This window comes from Kogia breviceps, chromosome 3, assembly GCF_026419965.1.
Source record: "Kogia breviceps isolate mKogBre1 chromosome 3, mKogBre1 haplotype 1, whole genome shotgun sequence".
NCBI classification, from domain to species: Eukaryota; Metazoa; Chordata; class Mammalia; order Artiodactyla; family Physeteridae; genus Kogia; species Kogia breviceps.
Genome location: NC_081312.1, coordinates 183,989,257 through 184,007,845, shown reverse-complemented (window position 1 = coordinate 184,007,845; position 18,589 = coordinate 183,989,257). Strand labels below are relative to the sequence as shown.

General features: G+C 40.2%; 1 protein-coding gene across 2 annotated transcripts in view; it reads right to left on the bottom strand.

Annotated features, from left to right (window-relative positions):
- The window catches only part of STAM (signal transducing adaptor molecule), a 69,980-nt gene extending 57,551 nt beyond the window's left edge, over positions 1-12,429 (bottom strand). The window contains exon 1 of one of the 2 annotated variants that reach the window (XM_059058339.2): positions 12,151-12,429. In XM_059058339.2, the coding sequence (XP_058914322.1) occupies positions 12,151-12,190 (40 nt within the window). In that variant the 5' untranslated portion in view covers positions 12,191-12,429. The remainder of the gene's footprint in view (positions 1-12,150) is intronic. The other variant, XM_067030497.1, reaches the window with a different exon arrangement.
- Positions 12,430-18,589: the final 6,160 nt, after the last annotated feature.

Here is an 18,589-nt window from a genome sequence, read left to right as displayed (position 1 = left end):
ACTCAACACCACCATCAATCAATTGGATATAATTAACATCTGCAGACTATTTCATCCAACAACAGCCGAATACATTCTGCTCAAGCTCACCTGGAACATAACAAAACAGACCATATTCTGGGCCATAAAACACAGCATAACAAATTTAGAAAACTAGAAATCATACAATGTCTGCTCACAGGCTACAGTGGAATTAAACTAGAAATCATTAACAAAAAGAGCTGGGAAATCCCCAAATATGTGAAGATTAAATAACACACACTTCTAAATAATACACAGGTCAAAAAAATGGAGAAATATTAAAATATTATGAATTAAACAAAAATGAAAGTACAGCCTATCAAAATTTGAGGGAGGCATTTGATATCAATGCTTAGTGGGAAATCTGAATTTATAAACCAGAAAAGAGAATCTAAAATCTCTAATATAAACTTCCCCCTTAGTAAACTAGAAGAGGAAATTAAATCCAAAGTAAGCAAAAGGAAAACATTTAGAGCAGAAATCAATGAAATTGAAAACATAAAAGAGAGAAAAATCAGTATAACCAAAAATTGGTTGTTTGGAAGGATCAATGAAATTGATAGGGTAACCCAAAAGTAACGCCCCCCCAAAAAAAAGAATGAGAGAGAAAACACAAATTGTTAACATCAGAAATGAAAGAGGGGACCTCACTACAGCTTTCATGGACATAAAAAGGATATTAAATGAATACTACTCTGGGTAAAGAGCACTGAGAGAATCATGGGAGCCTCCAATTTACAGCCAGTCAGTCAGAAGCACAGGTAACATCCTGGGCTGGCAGCTGAAGTGGGGAGTTAAGGCAGTCTTGTAGGACTGAGCCCTGAAGCTGTGCAATCTGACACTCTCCCTAGGTAGACAGTGTCAGAAGTGAGCTAAATATGTAGAACATCTAGTCAGTGTTCACTGAAAACTGAAAACCTTCTTGGTGGTGTTGAATAAAAACACATAGTAATTATCAACAATGCTATGCCCACAAATTTGATAACCTAGGAACAAATGGGCCAAGTCCTCAAAAGACACATCTGCCAAATCACAAACAAGAAAAGGTAGATAATCTGTATAGGCCTATATCCACTGAAGAAACTGAACGAGTAATTAGTAACCTTACAATATAGAAAGCACCAGGCACAGATAGGTTAACGGTGCATTCTACCAAACATTTAAGGAAGAAATTACACCAATTCTCTACGATCTCATCTAGAAGATAGAAGCAGAGGAAATACTTCATAACTCATTCTGTGAGGACAGTATTATTACCCTAGTACTAAAACCAAAGACATTAGTGGAAAAGAAAACTACAGTCCAATATCTCTCATGAAAATATCAATAGATGCAAAAATTCTCAACAAAATATTAGCAAATCCAACGCAGAAGAAGGCAACTTAGAACAAACAAGAGCCTATGTAAGAGGAAAAAAAACTTCAAAAAGAAATAACTGTTATCTTCTGAAACAAAAACTATACCAAAGCAAAAGGTAACCTGTCTTGACTGGAGCACTGTAATGCCACGAACAGATATGTTAAAAGACAGCATCTCTAAGATCTTCACTAATATTTATATGTTTTTTAACCTGAGGTGGTTTGGGGGTAGAAAGCCTGATCCACTTACCTATAATGATAGGCCTTGGTGATGAGATAACGAAATTCCTGATCCCCTATTCCCCTCAATGCCCTGCTACCCCGTTCAACAGGCAACACTTACTTCCCCATTTTGACATCCTACTGAGAGCTGGAGGTCAGTCATAGCCAGTTTAAAAGCAGAAAATACAAAGCAGCCAACTCTGTCCAAATTCTTTGTAGGTTTGCAATACCTGAGCCATATCACGGTCCCAAGGGATATAGCAACACCTACCAGTTAGTCACTGCCATGGAGAACTATCCACAGAATAAATAATAAGGCGGCAGTGGGTGCTAACCAATGGGTGGTGGCAGATAGGGTACCTATGTCCAATCACCCTACCATTTTCTAAAAGCAGATTATTCACACAAATTAATTCCTGTTAAGAATTAACACAAATGTCCAAAACATCTGAGATCATGGTACGGTGACTTATTTGCAGGAAATTACAAAAGCTGGACAGATATTCAACAAAATGGAATAAGTTTCTAGTCTAGGCCAGACCCTATCTGAAGTAGCTCAGACTCTAAAAACGGAAAATGAAACCAACAGATAGAGACCTGAAAGTATATAGAAAAAATATCACAAAAAAAATGCAAAACCTAAAGCAAATCGAAAAAAAGGTAAACACCTGGGAGGAGAATGAGTATCAGGAAAGGATTCTTAATATATTTAGAAACTAAGACAGAGGAGAACAGGATTAATAATAAACTCTTATTTCTATTTAAGTGAATACAGTAAAGTTATGAAAACAAGAGAAATATAAAGAATGTAGGCTGGCTGAAATAGAGACTACTTTGTGAAAGGCAGGAAGCACTCTAAGACCCAAAATACAAAATGAAGCATCTGTATTAATTCAAGAAACACCAAAAAGCCTAGAAAATCTTGAGCAAGGGAACAATCTGATCAGTGCTGGACTTTTAAGAAAAAAAATGAATCTATTGCCAATATGTAAAAATGGTTTGGAAGAGGGAAAAGAAGAAAATATAATAAGAAACTTAACATTACTCTGGAAACTAAATGGGTAACTTTGAAAGCAAATGTCTAAACGCTGTTTAATTTTTTCTCGCTGGCAGGTATGCCAAGAGGATAACTGAGTCAAACTGACCTGTTCAAGCTTCCATAATAGTAAATCCCTTGAAAATAACAATTTCTACTTTGGGTAATTCTTTCAATATTCATGCTTTCAGCCTAAATGCTCAATAAATAAGAAATCTAATCATATAACTGCAGTATGAATCCATAAAAGTCACAGAAACATAGACCTTTAATAGCATCTACTTCAATGGTTTTCAAATTTTACTTTTCAATGCAGAAACCCTCTACAATGTAATTCTGATGCTGACTACCCAGAGTTAGCACACACTTCACAGGTTGAGGGCACAGAACTCCCCAAGTCTCTCCTCATTTCAGACACAGAAACAAGCTCTGGGGTTTCCAGCCACATGTACTTCTGACCAACTGGCTACAAATTCAGGGGTTTCCACTATCCCCTCAGGTTCGATAATTCACAGAACTCAGAAAAGCACTTATAATTAGTTTTACTATAAAAGATACAAATGACAACCAGCCAATGAAGAGAGACACAGGGGGCTAGGCCTGGGGGGATCTCAAATGCAAAGCTTCTGTGCCCTCAGGACTCACCATCCTCCTGGCACATCAGTGTGTATCACCAACCAGGAAGCTCAACAGAGCTTGGGTGTCCAGAGTTTTTACTGGGGTTTCATTATGAAGGTATGGTTGACTGAATGATTGGCCACCCCCTAGCACTCCATCTCCAGGCCTCCTCCCCCTTTCTGGAGGTCTAGCTGGTATCGTGTGACTCAAAGCCCCAGCCATCTTACCACAAGGTTAGACTTTGTGGAGCCACCAGCCCCCATGCTGAGTCATCTCTCTAGCATAAAACAAGGTATTGTCCCAGGAACCCACCATGAGTTAGAAAGACGCTCCTATCACTCAGGAAATTCCAATGATTTAGAGGTTCCCTTCCAGAAAACAGGGACAAAGATTAGCAAAATTCTTTATTATTCAACAATCTCTTTTATTCGAAAAAGTTGTCTTAAAGGAAACCAATATGTGAAGTAAATTCAAGTGGAATTGCTCTAATTGAGGAATCCCAGAGCCCTACCCCATAAACCCCCAATACCTTCGAAGCTCAAGAAGACTGAGTGAGTCATCCTGAACAATATCCTCCAGTCTAACACTTACAGTCCACAGATTCAGCGTCCACAGGTCAAAAATAGTCAGAAAAAAAATTCCAAAAAGCAAAACTTGAATTTGCTGTGTGTGGGCAACTATTCACATAGCATTTACATTGTATTTACAATTATTTACATAGCATTTACATTTTATTAGGGGTTACAAGTATTCTAGAGATGATTTAAAGTATATGGGAGGGGTGGGGACTTCCCTGGTGGCACAGTGCTTAAGAATCCACCTGCCAATGCAGGGGACATGGTTCGAGCCCTGGTCCAGGAAGATCCCACATGCTGCGGGGCAAATAAGCCCGTGCGTCACAACTACCGAGCCTGTGCTCTAGAGCCCGCGAGCCACAACTACTGAGCCCACATGCCACAACTACTGAAGCCCACGCACCTAGAGCCTGTGCTCCACCACAAAAGAAGCCATCGCAATGAGAAGCCCACGCACCACAACCAAGAGTAGCCCCTGCTCGTCGCAACTAGAGAAAGCCCACACGCAGCAACGAAGATACAACACAGCCAAAAATAAAAAATAAAATAATTTAAAAAGTATATGAAAGGGGAATTCCCTGGCAGTCCAGTGGTTAGGACTCCATGCTTTTGCTGCAGGGGGCGCAGGTTTGATCCCTGGTCCGGGAACTACGATCCCACATGCTGCAACACAGCCTAAATAAGTAAATAAATAAATAAAATAAAGTTTAAAAAAAAAAGTATATTTGAGGATGTACGTAGTTTATATGAAAACATTATGCCATTTTATATAAGGGACTTGAACATCTGCAGTTTTTGTGTCCACGGGAGTCCTGCAGATACTGAGGGATGACTGTACATCATCTTAGAAAAAGGAAAGCAAGTTATCACTTTGATCTGGTAGTGCACTTAATTCACCATCCTCACTAACTGGTAGCCAAGCAGATATTTTAAAAGCTTAGTGCATTTTTTTAAAAGAACACACTTAAATCTTAAAACCTATCACTCTGTTTAAAAATACTTAAGCTTATTAGAACTTATTAAAAAGTAAATAGTTAACTAGAAATGACAAGCTTATGTCTGATAAAATACAAATTGTCTATTATCACAACTAAGGATGATTTGAATTAAGGCATACCCAGGAGTGTCTGGTATAGTCATTAACAAATATTATGCTAAACGTTCTCCTATGCACAAACAGGATCAGGATCTGACTCAAACTTATATACACAGATCAGAAATGCAACCCATTTCAGAACGCTAAAATTGTTCACATTATTTATTGATGCTGCCTCAAGATCAAGAGCTATAGCACAGTTCTTCTACGTCGTAAAACAACAAATACTTTTTAAATCAGAAAAATATAAACTACCAGTAGCAGTTCAACATGGCTTTGTGAACAGCAAATGAATTCAAAACTATTTATTTTCTAAGACAAAAACACGGTATGTGGGAAAATAACACACACTTGCTTCTAAAGAATTCGAAGCTTCATAATGATCTAATTTTATCCTCAGATTATCCTTTTCCTTATCCCCAAAAAGAGATTGAGAAATTTGCCTAGCAGTACCCAGAAAAATCACACACTGAGACTCATTTGAATTTCAGTAGTCTTCTCAATGGATTGAAGCACTTTTTTCTGATAAGCAGCTACTTTTGTTTTTCTCAAAATGTATGACCGCCAAAGATTTGAGGAGCTAAGAAATGCGGAGAGGATGACTGTCCATCACATTCAGGCTATAGGAAAAAGACTGTCATTCATTCAGTTTGGAGACATAAAAGTTCATCAAAAATGGCCAATGGAAAAAGCAAGTCCTAAAGAAATTACCCTCTTTGTGAGATCGGAATCAATTTTTCAAAAACGTTTGTTTCACCAAATAACCCTATCCCTCCTGACCACTGGAAATTCCACTGGAAGAGCAATCTGAAGCTCTTCTAACCAGAAAGGGAAGTAGGTGTCAAAGGAACAGCATGAAAGCATCTCAGAAAAGAGCACAAAATGGAAATGCAAATCTAGAAGGATTAGAAAGACTAGCTTATAGGAGAAGTAAAATAGGAACAGAAGAAACAATGAGCACAAAATTTCTTAACCCCATGGATATCAGACGTTTAACAGACCCGTATTCTAGATTTTTGCTTTTTTCTCCTGAGTATGTTTTACAGTAACTGATTCCAGCCCTCAGAATCTGAGTAGCCTCTAAAGGCTCCAAACGATGCCTGACCTGATTATAAGAGGAGTTAAAATGTTTCCCTTGCATTCTACATGTTAGGTACTGGGCTGAGTGTTCTATGTGCGTCATCTCCTCAAAACAACCTTAACGGGGACTATTGAAGAGAAAGGTACGGCAGCTCAGAGGATCCACAAATGTAAAGGCCGTGATGTAAAACCAACAAGGAAATATGCCTTGAGGAAAAGAGTGGAGACTGAAGAGGTAAAAAAAGGAGCCACGTGCTACAAGGTCTTATATGCTATGTTGAAAAGTTCAAATTCCTGTGAAAAGCTGTAGATTCACTGAACTATTTTAATCAGAGGAGCCATATGATTACATTTACATTTTGGAAATATCACTGTCACCTGGAAAATGACTGGGGACAGACTGGAGGCAGGGATAACGGAGCTACGGGACTCTCCTAAGAGAGCAAGCTAAACTTGCTGGGCAGTGGCGCTGAGAACAGAAAGGAGGGGAGGCCTGAACGGACGGATGGACGAATGGACTCAAGAGCTATCAGGAAGAGAAGCACACAGACTACGGCAGCACCAGAATCCTGGAGGGCAAGTTCAGGGCGGCTGGGACACAGCAGACAGTATATATTTGCCGTGGGGATGGAGAAAATTACAACTACAGAATTTAAGAACGACTCCCAGGTTCTTGACATATCTGACTAAGTAAACTGAAGTACCAGTCATGAGAACAGAGGAAAAGCAAACTTGAGAAGAGAAATCTGAATATTAGTTTGAACATGCTGAATTGGACTATTCAACTCCAGTAAAGAGTTAGAACGTCCTGTGCTTTTTAAGCGTTCCTCACAGCAACTCCTAGAGGCAGATATTTTTATCCCTATTCACACAAGTGGAAAGTAAACTCAGAGGGGTTCTGTACTTGTCTATGTCCATATTTTGCCCACTTACTAAGAGTAAATGCTGCACCTGCAATTTAAACGCAAAGCCCAAGCAAGGTCTTTCCATCACACTAAACTGCAGAAGAATGTGACACCAACATTTACGAAGATGAAACTGGTTGTGGTTTGATATTGACTGGGCTAGCAAAACTGACTAAAAACATGTCCAATTCTGTAGGCTATGAGCAGGTCCACAGTGTGACTAGGAATGCAATGTAGTATAAAAACAAAGACATGATGATTTGGTAGAGGCAGGGTAATGATTCAGAGATGCCTCTTTGGTTTCAAATCAAGATAACTTGAACATTACAAAATAACTGCATAATGAAGGAAGAACTAGACTGGAAATATAGGTTCAGTTTCTGATAGATTGATTTTTTAGGTGATAGTAGAACACCAAATAGATATATATGCAAGACCAGAGCGAAAGCAAGATATCAAAAACTCATCCTTTAGTAAATACTTATTGAGTGCTTACTAGGTACCAGGCACTGTCCCTGAAGTACTAGGAATAGAAATGAAAAGTTCTTGTCCTTGTGGAGTTTACATTCTACACAAGCGGCAATCAATCAACCAATCAATCAATCAATGTGAGGTAGTTGAGTACTATAAAGAAAACAAAATGGAACAAGGACACAGAGCCGGTAAAGATGGATATTTTTTACAGAAGGTAATCAGGGAAAGCCTCTCTTAGAAACTCTTCTGAACAGAGTCTTGAATGGTGTGATGGACATCAAGACCTTCAAACACCTGGGGGGAAAATAGCCTAGGCAAAGAAAACAGCACAATATAGATAAAGAGGCAGGAATGAGCTTGGCATATTCAGACCCAAGAAGCTTAGAATGACAGAGAGTGTTTGGAGACTGTCATCCTATCAGAGACATAGGAAAGGCCAGACTATGGGCCACACTAAGGAACTTGCATTTCCCTGTAAGTTCGATGGGAACTCCTGGAAGGTTCTGAGCAGGTAAATGACAGTACCTGAGATTTTTAAAAGATCACTGACCTTTGTAAATGAGAACTGATTGTAAAGGGCAAGAGCAGTAGCAAAGAAGCCTGCTAGAAATCTCCTGCCACAGTCTATGAAAGAGAGAACGATGACTGGAGTAAGATAACAGTGATGTGACAAGGATAAGTAATGAGATTCTGGATACATTTTTAAAGTAGAGCCAGAAGATCTTGCTGATAGCATGGATATGAAGCGTGAAGGAAAAAGACGAATCGGTGATGACTCCTAGACATTAGAGATGAGTGACAGTAAATATCAACGGTGCCATCTACTGAAATAGGCAAGGATAAAGGAATGAGAAGGTTTGGGGAAGAAACCAAAAACTATTATTATCTCTATATCCCATATTAAAGATAGGGAAACTGAGGCACAGAATATCTAAGCAACTAACCCAAAGTCACACTGCTGGTAAAGCAGCAAACCTGGTAATTGAGTTCAGGCAGTGTAGCTCCAGAGTCTGAATTCTTAATGCAAACCTAAATTGCCTCCTAAGACTCCAAGGGGAAAAAAAGTCTCAAAAAAGAAGTTCTAGAACTGAACATTTGGAAGTCACAAAAAGGAGAAGCCAAAAAGACTAAAAAGGAGCTAAGCAGAAAATCAGAAAAAGTTTGGTGTCCTGGAAGCCAAGTGAATAAAGTACATCAAAGAGGAATGCTAAGAGATCAACAAAGAAATGAACTAGGAATTGACCTATGGCTTTGGCAAGACAGAAGTCACCAGGGACTCTGAAATAAAAGCTTGATGGAATGAGTTATCTTCATAATTTAAGAGTTGAACTTAGCAAGAAATATAACATCAAAAATGAGATTCAAGTATTCAGTAAGTGTTTACTAAATGTTTATTAGTGCCAGAGACTGGTCTATGTGTTAGGGATACAGTAGTGAACAAACCAAACAAAAATGCCTGTCCTCATGGAGCTCACATTCTAATAACATATTTAGGCGCTTCTTCACAGGAAAAGTGATCACCAGTATTTTATCTCTTTATATGAAATGTTACGTGGTATAAATCACTGTGTAAGTTTCCAATTTACCATTTCAGTTTATCAGTTTATTTATTTTTTTTTTTTGCGGTATGCGGGCCTCTCACTGTTGTGTCCTCTCCCGTTGCGGAGCACAGGCTCCGGATGCGCAGGCCTAGCGGCCATGGCTCACGGGCTTAGTTGCTCCGCGGCACGTGGGATCCTCCCGGACCAGGGCACGAACCCGTGTCTCCTGCATCGGCAGGCGGATTCTCAACCACTGCGCCACCAGGGAAGCCCAGTTTATCAGTTTATTGATGAATAAAGCTAAAAGGCAATTAATTTTGAAGAAGTAAAAATATATGCTAATGTTAAGTGATAAATATATCAAGTGAGTTAGTGGGAGTACTTTAATATCGCTGACAAACTCACTGATGGACAAAGTAAGAAGAAATATTGTTAAATGTATTCTACATACTATATTCTACATGCTATACTAATGAAAAATTTTAAATGGGAGTCTGTTGGATTCTGTCCAAGGATGATTTGCTGGGAATCTCTGGCAGGTCTTCTTAGATAAGCTTTCACGATATATTTTTTTTTTGCGGTACGCGGGCCTCTCACTGCTGTGGCCTCTCCTGTCGCGGAGCACAGGCTCTGGACGCGCAGGCTCAGCGGCCATGGCTCACGGGCCCAGCCGCTCCACAACATGTGGGATCTTCCCGGACCGGGGCACGAACCCGTGTCCCCTACATCGGCAGGCAGACTCTCAACCACTGCGCCACCAGGGAAGCCCTTTCACGATATTTTGATACATGGATCATGAGGAGAGAATTGATCCAAACACTAAAACCTAACTTTAAAAAGTAAGCTTTTCTGGTAGTTCCCTGGCGGTCCAGTGGTTAAGACTCCACGATTTCACTACCGAGGGTGTGTGCGGGTTCAATGGGGAACTAAGATCCCCAAGCCACACAGCAACGTGGCCAAAAACAAACAAACAAAAAGTAAGCTTTTTCTGGAGCAAAACAATGTTCCCACACTCAAGAAGCTTACCATCTAACAGGCTCCATGGGCACGTCCTCAACTCAACAAACTTTTATTAAGCACCTACTCTGTGGCAACCAACAAAAGAGTTCAGGGGCTTAATACAAAATATAACTATCTTTAATGCGAAATAATCTGGTAAAGACAAAAAGTGTCGCAGGAGTTTTGAAAAGGGTGGAGATTACAGTGGGCTAGAGCAGTGTTTCTTAACTGGAAACTATTTTGTGCCCCCAGGGGACATCTAGCTATGTCTGGAGATGTTTTAAATCATAACTGGGGTTTCGGTGGGGAGAGGTGCCACTGGCATCTAGTGGGGAGAGGTCAGGGATGCTGCTAAACACCCTACATTGCAGAGGACAGACGCCCACGACAAAGACATTTATCTGGTCCAAACCATCCGTAGTGTCGCTAATAAGAAGCCCTAGGTTAGAGTAATCAGGAAATGATTCAGGTATGAGTTGGATTCTGAGTTGAGTTTTAATCATAAGTAGGTGAAGAAAGGTAGAAGAAATAATACAAGCAAAAGTATAAAAGCAAGAAGGAGCCTGTGTCTGAACCGGGTGGCGTAGGTACTGGGAAAGGTGTGACATTAAGAATCCATTGGAAATGTGGGTTCAAAAGGCAACAGGATATAAAGGTTACTGGGTAGTTGGAAGCTAGATTACATACGAACATGAAAACGAGATCAAGGTGCTGGAAACAGAAGAAGAAGGTATTAAGAAATAGTTTTATTTTAAGCCTTTGCCCTGGAAATTAATGTGGTAAGTTATAAACCTGCTTGAGAACAGCAGCATGCTGCTTATTCATCACTCTTACGTCGCTGAGCAGTGTCCTGTGAACAGTGTGTGTTAAGCGCTTATTAAATTAAATGTAATTTCCCAATTATTTATTTATTAACTATTACTAGTCATCTCTAAAGTTCCATCCACTGCTAAGATTCAGGACATTCATTTAAACTGAAACCGAAGAAGGCTATCATTTAGTTGGTGCCCACTGTATAAAGGCACTGTAGGACGCCCCTCTACACATACTATTCCACTGAACCACAAACAGAATGTGTTTTCCCTCTCTTTAAAGACGAGTACGTTGGAACTCAAAGGGCTTCAGTAACTTGCCCATGATTCCACTCTGAGCTAGGCAGCAGCAGGGATGGGACTGAACCTTTTTCTAGTCTTAACCCAAAACTTCAAGCTTCAGTGGCAGGCTGTAAGTCAGAGTTTAAAAGATTCAAAACAAAACAAAACAAAACAACAACGAAGATTCAAACCTTTTATCGTCAAGATACAAAGACATGAAAAGCAACTCCATTAGGGTGTCCTTATTCTTCTTTACTCTAGCAATTAGGCACGGTATTAACTTGCTTTCACTCCACACGCGTGTGCCCCAAATGCTAGGCGCATTCAAATCACCCCAAAATTCTCTCACCGAAAACTCAAACTCCTGTAATTATTACCCTCAGACCAGGAAAACACACACACACACACCCCTAACCTGTTGAATTGGTATGATCACTACTTAAAACCGATGATTCAGAAAACCAAAAATAGACCATTTCAAATTCAAAACAAATTAGCATTTTCGGATCCCAGGTCCTCTTCCACACTTAAAATACCGACACCTACCCAAGGAAGGCAGCCCAGTGTCTCCGGCCCTCAATGACGTCTACACTATTGCCAAGTATTCCATCTTAATCACTCTCTCCCAAGATCTCTGACAGTCCACCCTGAACCAGCAGCTCTGTCCTCCCGCTACAGTTCTATCACAGATTTTAAAGTCCCCTAAGGAAGCCAACCTAAAACATTCCCCTAGTTCCAGACGTCTGACATGTGTCCCAGGAAACACTCTATCATAAGGCTTAATATCCTATGCTAGTGGAGACTCCCTAGCTCTCGACTGTCTTCCCAGAAGCACCTTCCCAGCACCAGCTCCCGCCCCAGCTGTTCCTCCGCGGCCTTCGACACCCACCTCTGCAGCAGTTCTTTAGGAACCCACAGCCCCAGCTCAAGGCCCGTTTCCCAGGCTCTCACAGCCCCCCTTCTTTCCAAGAGGATGCGCCGAGCCCCCAACCTCCTCCAAACTCTTACAGAAAGAGCCTCAGGGAAGGGGCAGGACTCGCCCGGCCCGGGCGTCCAGACCGTCCGCCGGGAGCGGGCAGAGCGGGCTCGCGGTCCGCCGGGGGTGGACAGGGGGGCGGCAGAAGCACCTACCGACGTCCTGATCGAAGGGATTGGTGGCAAAGAGAGGCATCTCCACTGCGTGCTGAGGTGTCCGCAGGGACTTCCCCTCGACACCGCGGGAGTCAGGGTACGACCGAGGAAGGAAGGCTCCTCAGGCAAAAACAGCGACCAAGACGGACCCCCCGGGGTCCGCCACAGCTCCTCCTCTCACAGACCCCCAGCTACCGCGGCGGCGGCGGCGGCGACAGGATCGGAGGAGCCGCCAAGGCCCCCCGCGCGGAGCCTGTCGGGAATATGGGAGCCCTTGGCGCCGCCTGACCAGAACCTGCCCGAAACCGGCCCCGCCCAAACCGGCCCAACCCCAGCGCCCCATCCGCCCGGCCCCGCTTTGATTAGCCACACGAGAAAGTGGCCGTGATGCCTGCGCTTCCTGCTTTGGCCTTGGTCGGGAGCCTCCGGAGGACGGGGTCCTCCGGGCGCGCCGAAGCCGCCTAGCGAGCCCAGGCGTGAATCAGAGGCTGAGTAGAAAGAAAAGGGGTCGAGGCTGGGGAGAGGGGAGATCTCTTTCTCCCACCCGTTCGGTTGGTTGTCAGAACTTTGTGGTCCCTGGTGAGGGGGATGGAAGCCCCTTCACTCGGGGGCATCTAAGTAAAAGGGCTGTGAGTTCAGTTCTTTGCCTGCGGTGACGAGGAACTTGCTCGGTGAAGTCATGTGAGCGGGGCGGCTTGGCCAGAGTCCCCACGAGGGGAGTGTCGGGCGCGCGGCTGCTCGCGGCGGCTGAGGTTGCGCTGGCACCTTCCCGAGAGGCCCCGAACGCCCGCTTCGGAGGCTCGGTCAAAAGCACTTCTGGCTGGGCGTTGGCACCTACTGACTGACTGTGCACTCACTAAGGGATTACGGTGATTGGCAAAGCAGTGGCACAGCGCAAGAAGGTCTGCGATACCTGCCCCCCGCCCCAAACCGAGCAAAAAGAGAAAACTGAAAAATGGAGCTAGCGATTGATTAGTGATTCGTAATAACTTAAACTATTTCGTCATTTTATTTATAACTTTACCAAAAAAATTATATCCTGTAGAAATGTTAAGGAGCATCTTCTAGAGATTTTTGCATCCTTCTTGGAAGGAACTTAGAGCATCTTGCATGTAAATTGAAGTTATGTAAGTCTACCAAAATTAGAGCACTTCCGAATGTAGCATGTAAACGTTTACAACGTGTGGACAACAGGATTGGTATTGTGAAATACGAGGAGGGCTTAGAAACCTCCATTAAGAATGAAGCCCCATTTCTAAAAGTGAAAAATGACGATTAGAGTAGCATTTAGATACGTGTTTGTCATTGAGACAAAGATGAAAAAGAGGGATGTGGGGAATCGTACACTCACAATGTTGGATGAAATTATTACAGTCTCCCTACGAGAAATACCTGGAAGTATGTAACAGAAGCTTTTAAAACCGTGAATACCTTTGGACCCAACAATTCTTCTTTTTGCAGTTTATCCTAAAGACATTCTTTAAGAACGTGAACAAATCTATTCATGGCAACCTTGTTTATAATATCAGAGCATTGTTAAACACGAAAATGTCCGACATTAGAGATTGGACACATTACTTCCCTCTTGGTGCCTCAGTTTCCTCATCGATATGAAGCAGGTGTAATAATCAGGTTGTGAGGATCAAATGGATTCACACAAACGAAGCCCTTAGGTGCCCAGGATACAGCAAGCGCTAAATAATTGTAAGTAATCGTTTTAACTAGTATTGGTTCAGTAAATCATAGTACACACAATGTAAAAACTCCCCGGCTATTAAAGGTGATAATATAGATCTATATTTACATAGATAGACATCTAAATACATAAGTTTGTAAAAGCAGCTTACAAAACCATATGAGATTACAAAATACCCCCAACTTTTAAATTCTGAGAGGGAATAGGAGAGAATATTGCGATTATCTCTGAATGGTAAGATTTGTGATATTTTGCTCTTTAGCCACTTTATATTTTCCAGATATTTTAGTGATGATTCTATATGTCTTTCAAGAGCAGAAAAAAGTTAACACAGCAATGTAAAAAATGTGGTACATTAGTTCCACCGGTTCTTAACATTTTAAGGAGCCAGTACCAAAACTTGCTTGTGTTTCATTATGATGAGTATACAATTCTTCCCAAACATCCCTTGATATGTGAAGCAGAGCATTCTCTCTCAAAAACCGGTTCTTGATTAGTGGGCTGACAGAAACAGGTGTCTACCTCAAGTTCTCGGGCATTAGTGTCTGGGGCACATTATCATAATCACCATGTATCAGAGCCAAATATTTATGAAGATGCATTTGGATGTACTTTGTGCTTCACTGAATAATTCTGTTGCCAGCGATAAGCTAGTGATCAAATTGTTCAAGCCTTGATCATCAATATGTGAGCACTGGAGATAGTGAAGTAATAACACAACTGTTAGTCTTAATAGCATTATCTATGTATTCTGACCTAGAAGAATGGTTTTAGCTCTTTAGGGCTTTTATCATTAATATGCTATAAATAATAAACATTTTTAATATTATTTAACATAAAACCAAATAGAAAAAGTGCAAGTGGTTTGTATTTTGAGGTTAGCTTTCCATTATTATCCCTTAAAACATTAAAACTACATGAGTTTCACTTTTAGTTTCACCATAGTTTTTAAAACGTTGTAGAGACACTTTCAAGTGTTTCTGTAATATGTGTTTATGAAATTCTATGGTTAATTTTAAAATGTTAAATCCCTTTTTGTTGTTTGTTTGATTTTGAATATTCTTCTGTCTTTAAAAACAAGACAGCAATGTGCAATTGGAGTTCTCCAGGAAAAACTATAATTCTAAGGTTTAGGAAAAGAAATATCCTAGGAACATTACTAACACTACTTTAGTTCACACTCTTATCATCCTTTGGATGAATTATTACATTTGTCTCATACTATGTTTTTCTCCTTTCCTACTGCTATGGACTGAATCGTGTCCCCACAGAATTCATATGTTGAAGTTCTAACCCCTAATGTGATGACATTTAGAGATGGAGCCTTTGGTAGATAATTAGGTAATTAGGTTTATATGAGGACATAAGGGTGGGGCCCTCATGGTGGAAAATTAGTGCCATTATAAGAATAAACACCAGAGACCTTCCTTTTTCTCTTCTCTCTGCCATGTGAGGACACAATGAAAAGGCATGTGTATCTGCAAGCCAGGAAGACAGAGCTCCCCAGAACCTAACGATGCTGGCACCCTGATCTCAGACTCCAGCCTCTAGAATGGTAAAAAATAAATAAATTTCTGTTGTTTACGCCACCCAGTCTATGGTATTTTCTCATGGCAGCTGAGTTAATATACCTACCTGTCTCCAAACCATTCTCCACGCCCCTGCTGGAATGACTTTTCTAAAACAAATCTGATTATGTTATTCCTTTAAACTTCTCATATGGTTCTTCAGTCACTCAGTCATTTAATAAATATTTATTAACTCCTTATGTGTACGAATACCATACTAGATGCTGGAAATATCATAGGGATAAAAGCTCTTTTATGGAGTATAGCTTATGGGGAATACACTCATTAAATAAATAATTAAATTCTAATTCCTTAGCATTACATCCTTACAGAACTGGCCCCTGAAAATCTCATTTTTAAATTTTATTTATTTATTTATATTTGGCCACACTGAGTGGCATGTGGGATCGAACCCATGCCTCCTGCAGGAAGCACAAAGTCTTAATCACTGGACCACCAGGGAAGTCCCTCATTTTTTTAAAGTCTTTTTTCAGCCCCTCTACCTTAGTCTTTCTGATGCCCCCATACTTTCCATGTCTTCAAACAAGCAATTCGTTCTGCCTTTCCTGCTCTGATTCCATACCCTCTCTAAACCTCCACTCAATTTCAATTCCCAAAAGCCTTTCCTAACTCAGCACCTGACATGTACTAGGCATGTAATAAGTATTTGTTAGTTGATTATTGGCCGTTTCTATCATAGCACTTAATGATATTATATTTGTTCCAAGTGTCTTTTACTACATAAAAACCACCCAACCTTAGTGACTTAGGACAACAATAATCATTTCCTTTGCTTGCAAATCAAAAAGGTGGACAGAGCTCTGCAGGAACAGCTTGACTTTCTTCCACACAGTGTCAGCAGGGGTGGCTCAAGGCTGGGATGACGTTACACCTGGGGCTGCAGTCATTGGAAAGCTTGCACACTTACCTGTCTGGCCACTGATACTGGAGGTCGGCAGGGTCACTGGGGCTGCAGCCCAGAACACCTACAGGGAACCTCCTAAGTGTCAGCATATCGGGCTGCGCATTGCAAGAGGTGAGAAGAGAAAACCTCCAGTTTTTAACACCTGAGGTAGGAGGCAGGCACAGCAGGGTTTCAGTCATAGTCTACTGGACAAGCTGTGGCAGCATCTGCACTGACGGGGAAAGGAAATAAAATCCAACCTTCGATGGAAGGAGTATAAAAGAATTTGGGGGCCATGTTTGACAGCTGCCACACTATTATAACTTTTTACTTGTTTGTATAGCATTGGTCTGTGACTATCTTACCTTGGTATTTCTAGACTTTCCACTAAGTGTTCCATAAATATCTGTTAAATGTAGTAATAAAATATGTCATGATTAAATTGGCACACTTCTGTTACCAGCCATGAGAGAGTAACAGGATCTGGACTTACCTTTCACCATAACCAAGAGAAAACTGGATAAAGTACATGGAACAACTCATTTCAGACCTAAACCAACAGACTGGGATCCCAAGGAGAAAGGGAACAAGCAGTGAGCCCTATGATTGCCACAGCTTTCTGTCCAGGGTCAGTTTCTGGACTGTGCCACAGGGAGGGGAAACCCCAAAATTACCAAAAGGGATAATAAATGACATTTTACAATGGTAAAGGCATAAATTCACCAAGAAGACATAATAATACCAATTGTGTATCAACCTAAAGACAGAACTGGAAAAAAAAGGAAGCAAGATTTACAGAACTGATAGGAGAAATAGATACATCCATAGTTTTGTTAGCTGTTTTAATACTCCTCTCTCAGGTAAAGATAGAATAAATAGAAAATCAGTAATTACGTAGAAGACTCGAAGAACTCTCTCAACCAACTTGATCAAATTGACGTTTATGATGGCCCACCCAAACTCTGCAAGATAACATTCTTGCCAAGTAGACACAGAACAGTAACAAAGATAGACAATATGCAGGACCTTATAATGACTCAAAATAATTTAAAGGATAAAATTAAATAGATTTTGTTCCTTGACTAAAACAGAGTTAACTTAGATAACAGAAAGATATCTGAAAATTTTCAATTATGTAAAGATTAAACAGAACAGTGTGTCAAAGAAAAATCAGAAAATATTTTGAACTGGATGAAAGTGAAAACAACAAATCAAAATTTGTGAGATGCAATTAAAGTGATGCTTAGAGGAATAGTTTAAGCATAAGATATTAGAAAAGAAACATCAAATATCAATGAACTAAGCTTCTACCTTAAGAAGATAGACAAAGAACTCAAGTAGAAAAGAGAAATAATAAAGATAAAACCAGAAATCAGTGAAATAAAACACAAATGATAGAGAAAAATCAATAAAACCAAAATTTAATCTTTTAAATAAATCAATAAAATTGATAACACTCTACCTAGATCAAAAGATAAAGAGGAAACACATAAACTGCCAGTATCAGGAATTAAAGAAGCAACATGACTATAGCGCCTATAATTAAGACATTAAAGAAATTAAATAATATTAAACCAAAACATTCATAAAGAAATATTCTTTTAAAAACCTTTACACCAATAAATTTGACAACATAGGCAAAAGGCGAAAAAAAAAAATCCTTGAAAGATGTAAATGATCACAACTGGGTCAAGAAGAAACAGAAAACCTGAAAACATATATATATATATATATATATATATATATATATATAACAGAAATTAAATTCTTAGTTACACTCCACAAAAATCTCTAGACCCATGAATTCAGTAAATTCTATCAAACTTGTAAGGAAGAAATAATATCAAACATCTACAAAATCTTTTAGAAAATTCCTCAGTGGGGAACAATTTCTTAATTATTTTATGAGGCCAACATTACCCTGACACTAAAATCAAACAAAGATATTATAACAAAACATTAAACAATATCCCTCATTAACAGAAATAATAATAATCCTTTAAAAAAGAAATTTACAGGAATATAAAGGACTACACCATGACTAAGGAGAGAGTATCCCAGGAATATAAAGTTACTTTAGTATTTGAAAATCAATCAACGCAGTTGACAATACTAACAGAATGTAAGAGAAAAATCATATGAAAATCTCAGTAGGTACAGAAAAACACCATTTGACATAATTCAAAAGCCTTTGTGATAAAAACAAACTAAGAATAGAAGAAACATTTCTTGACCTGACAAAAGGCATCTTCAAAAAACTTAGACCTAACA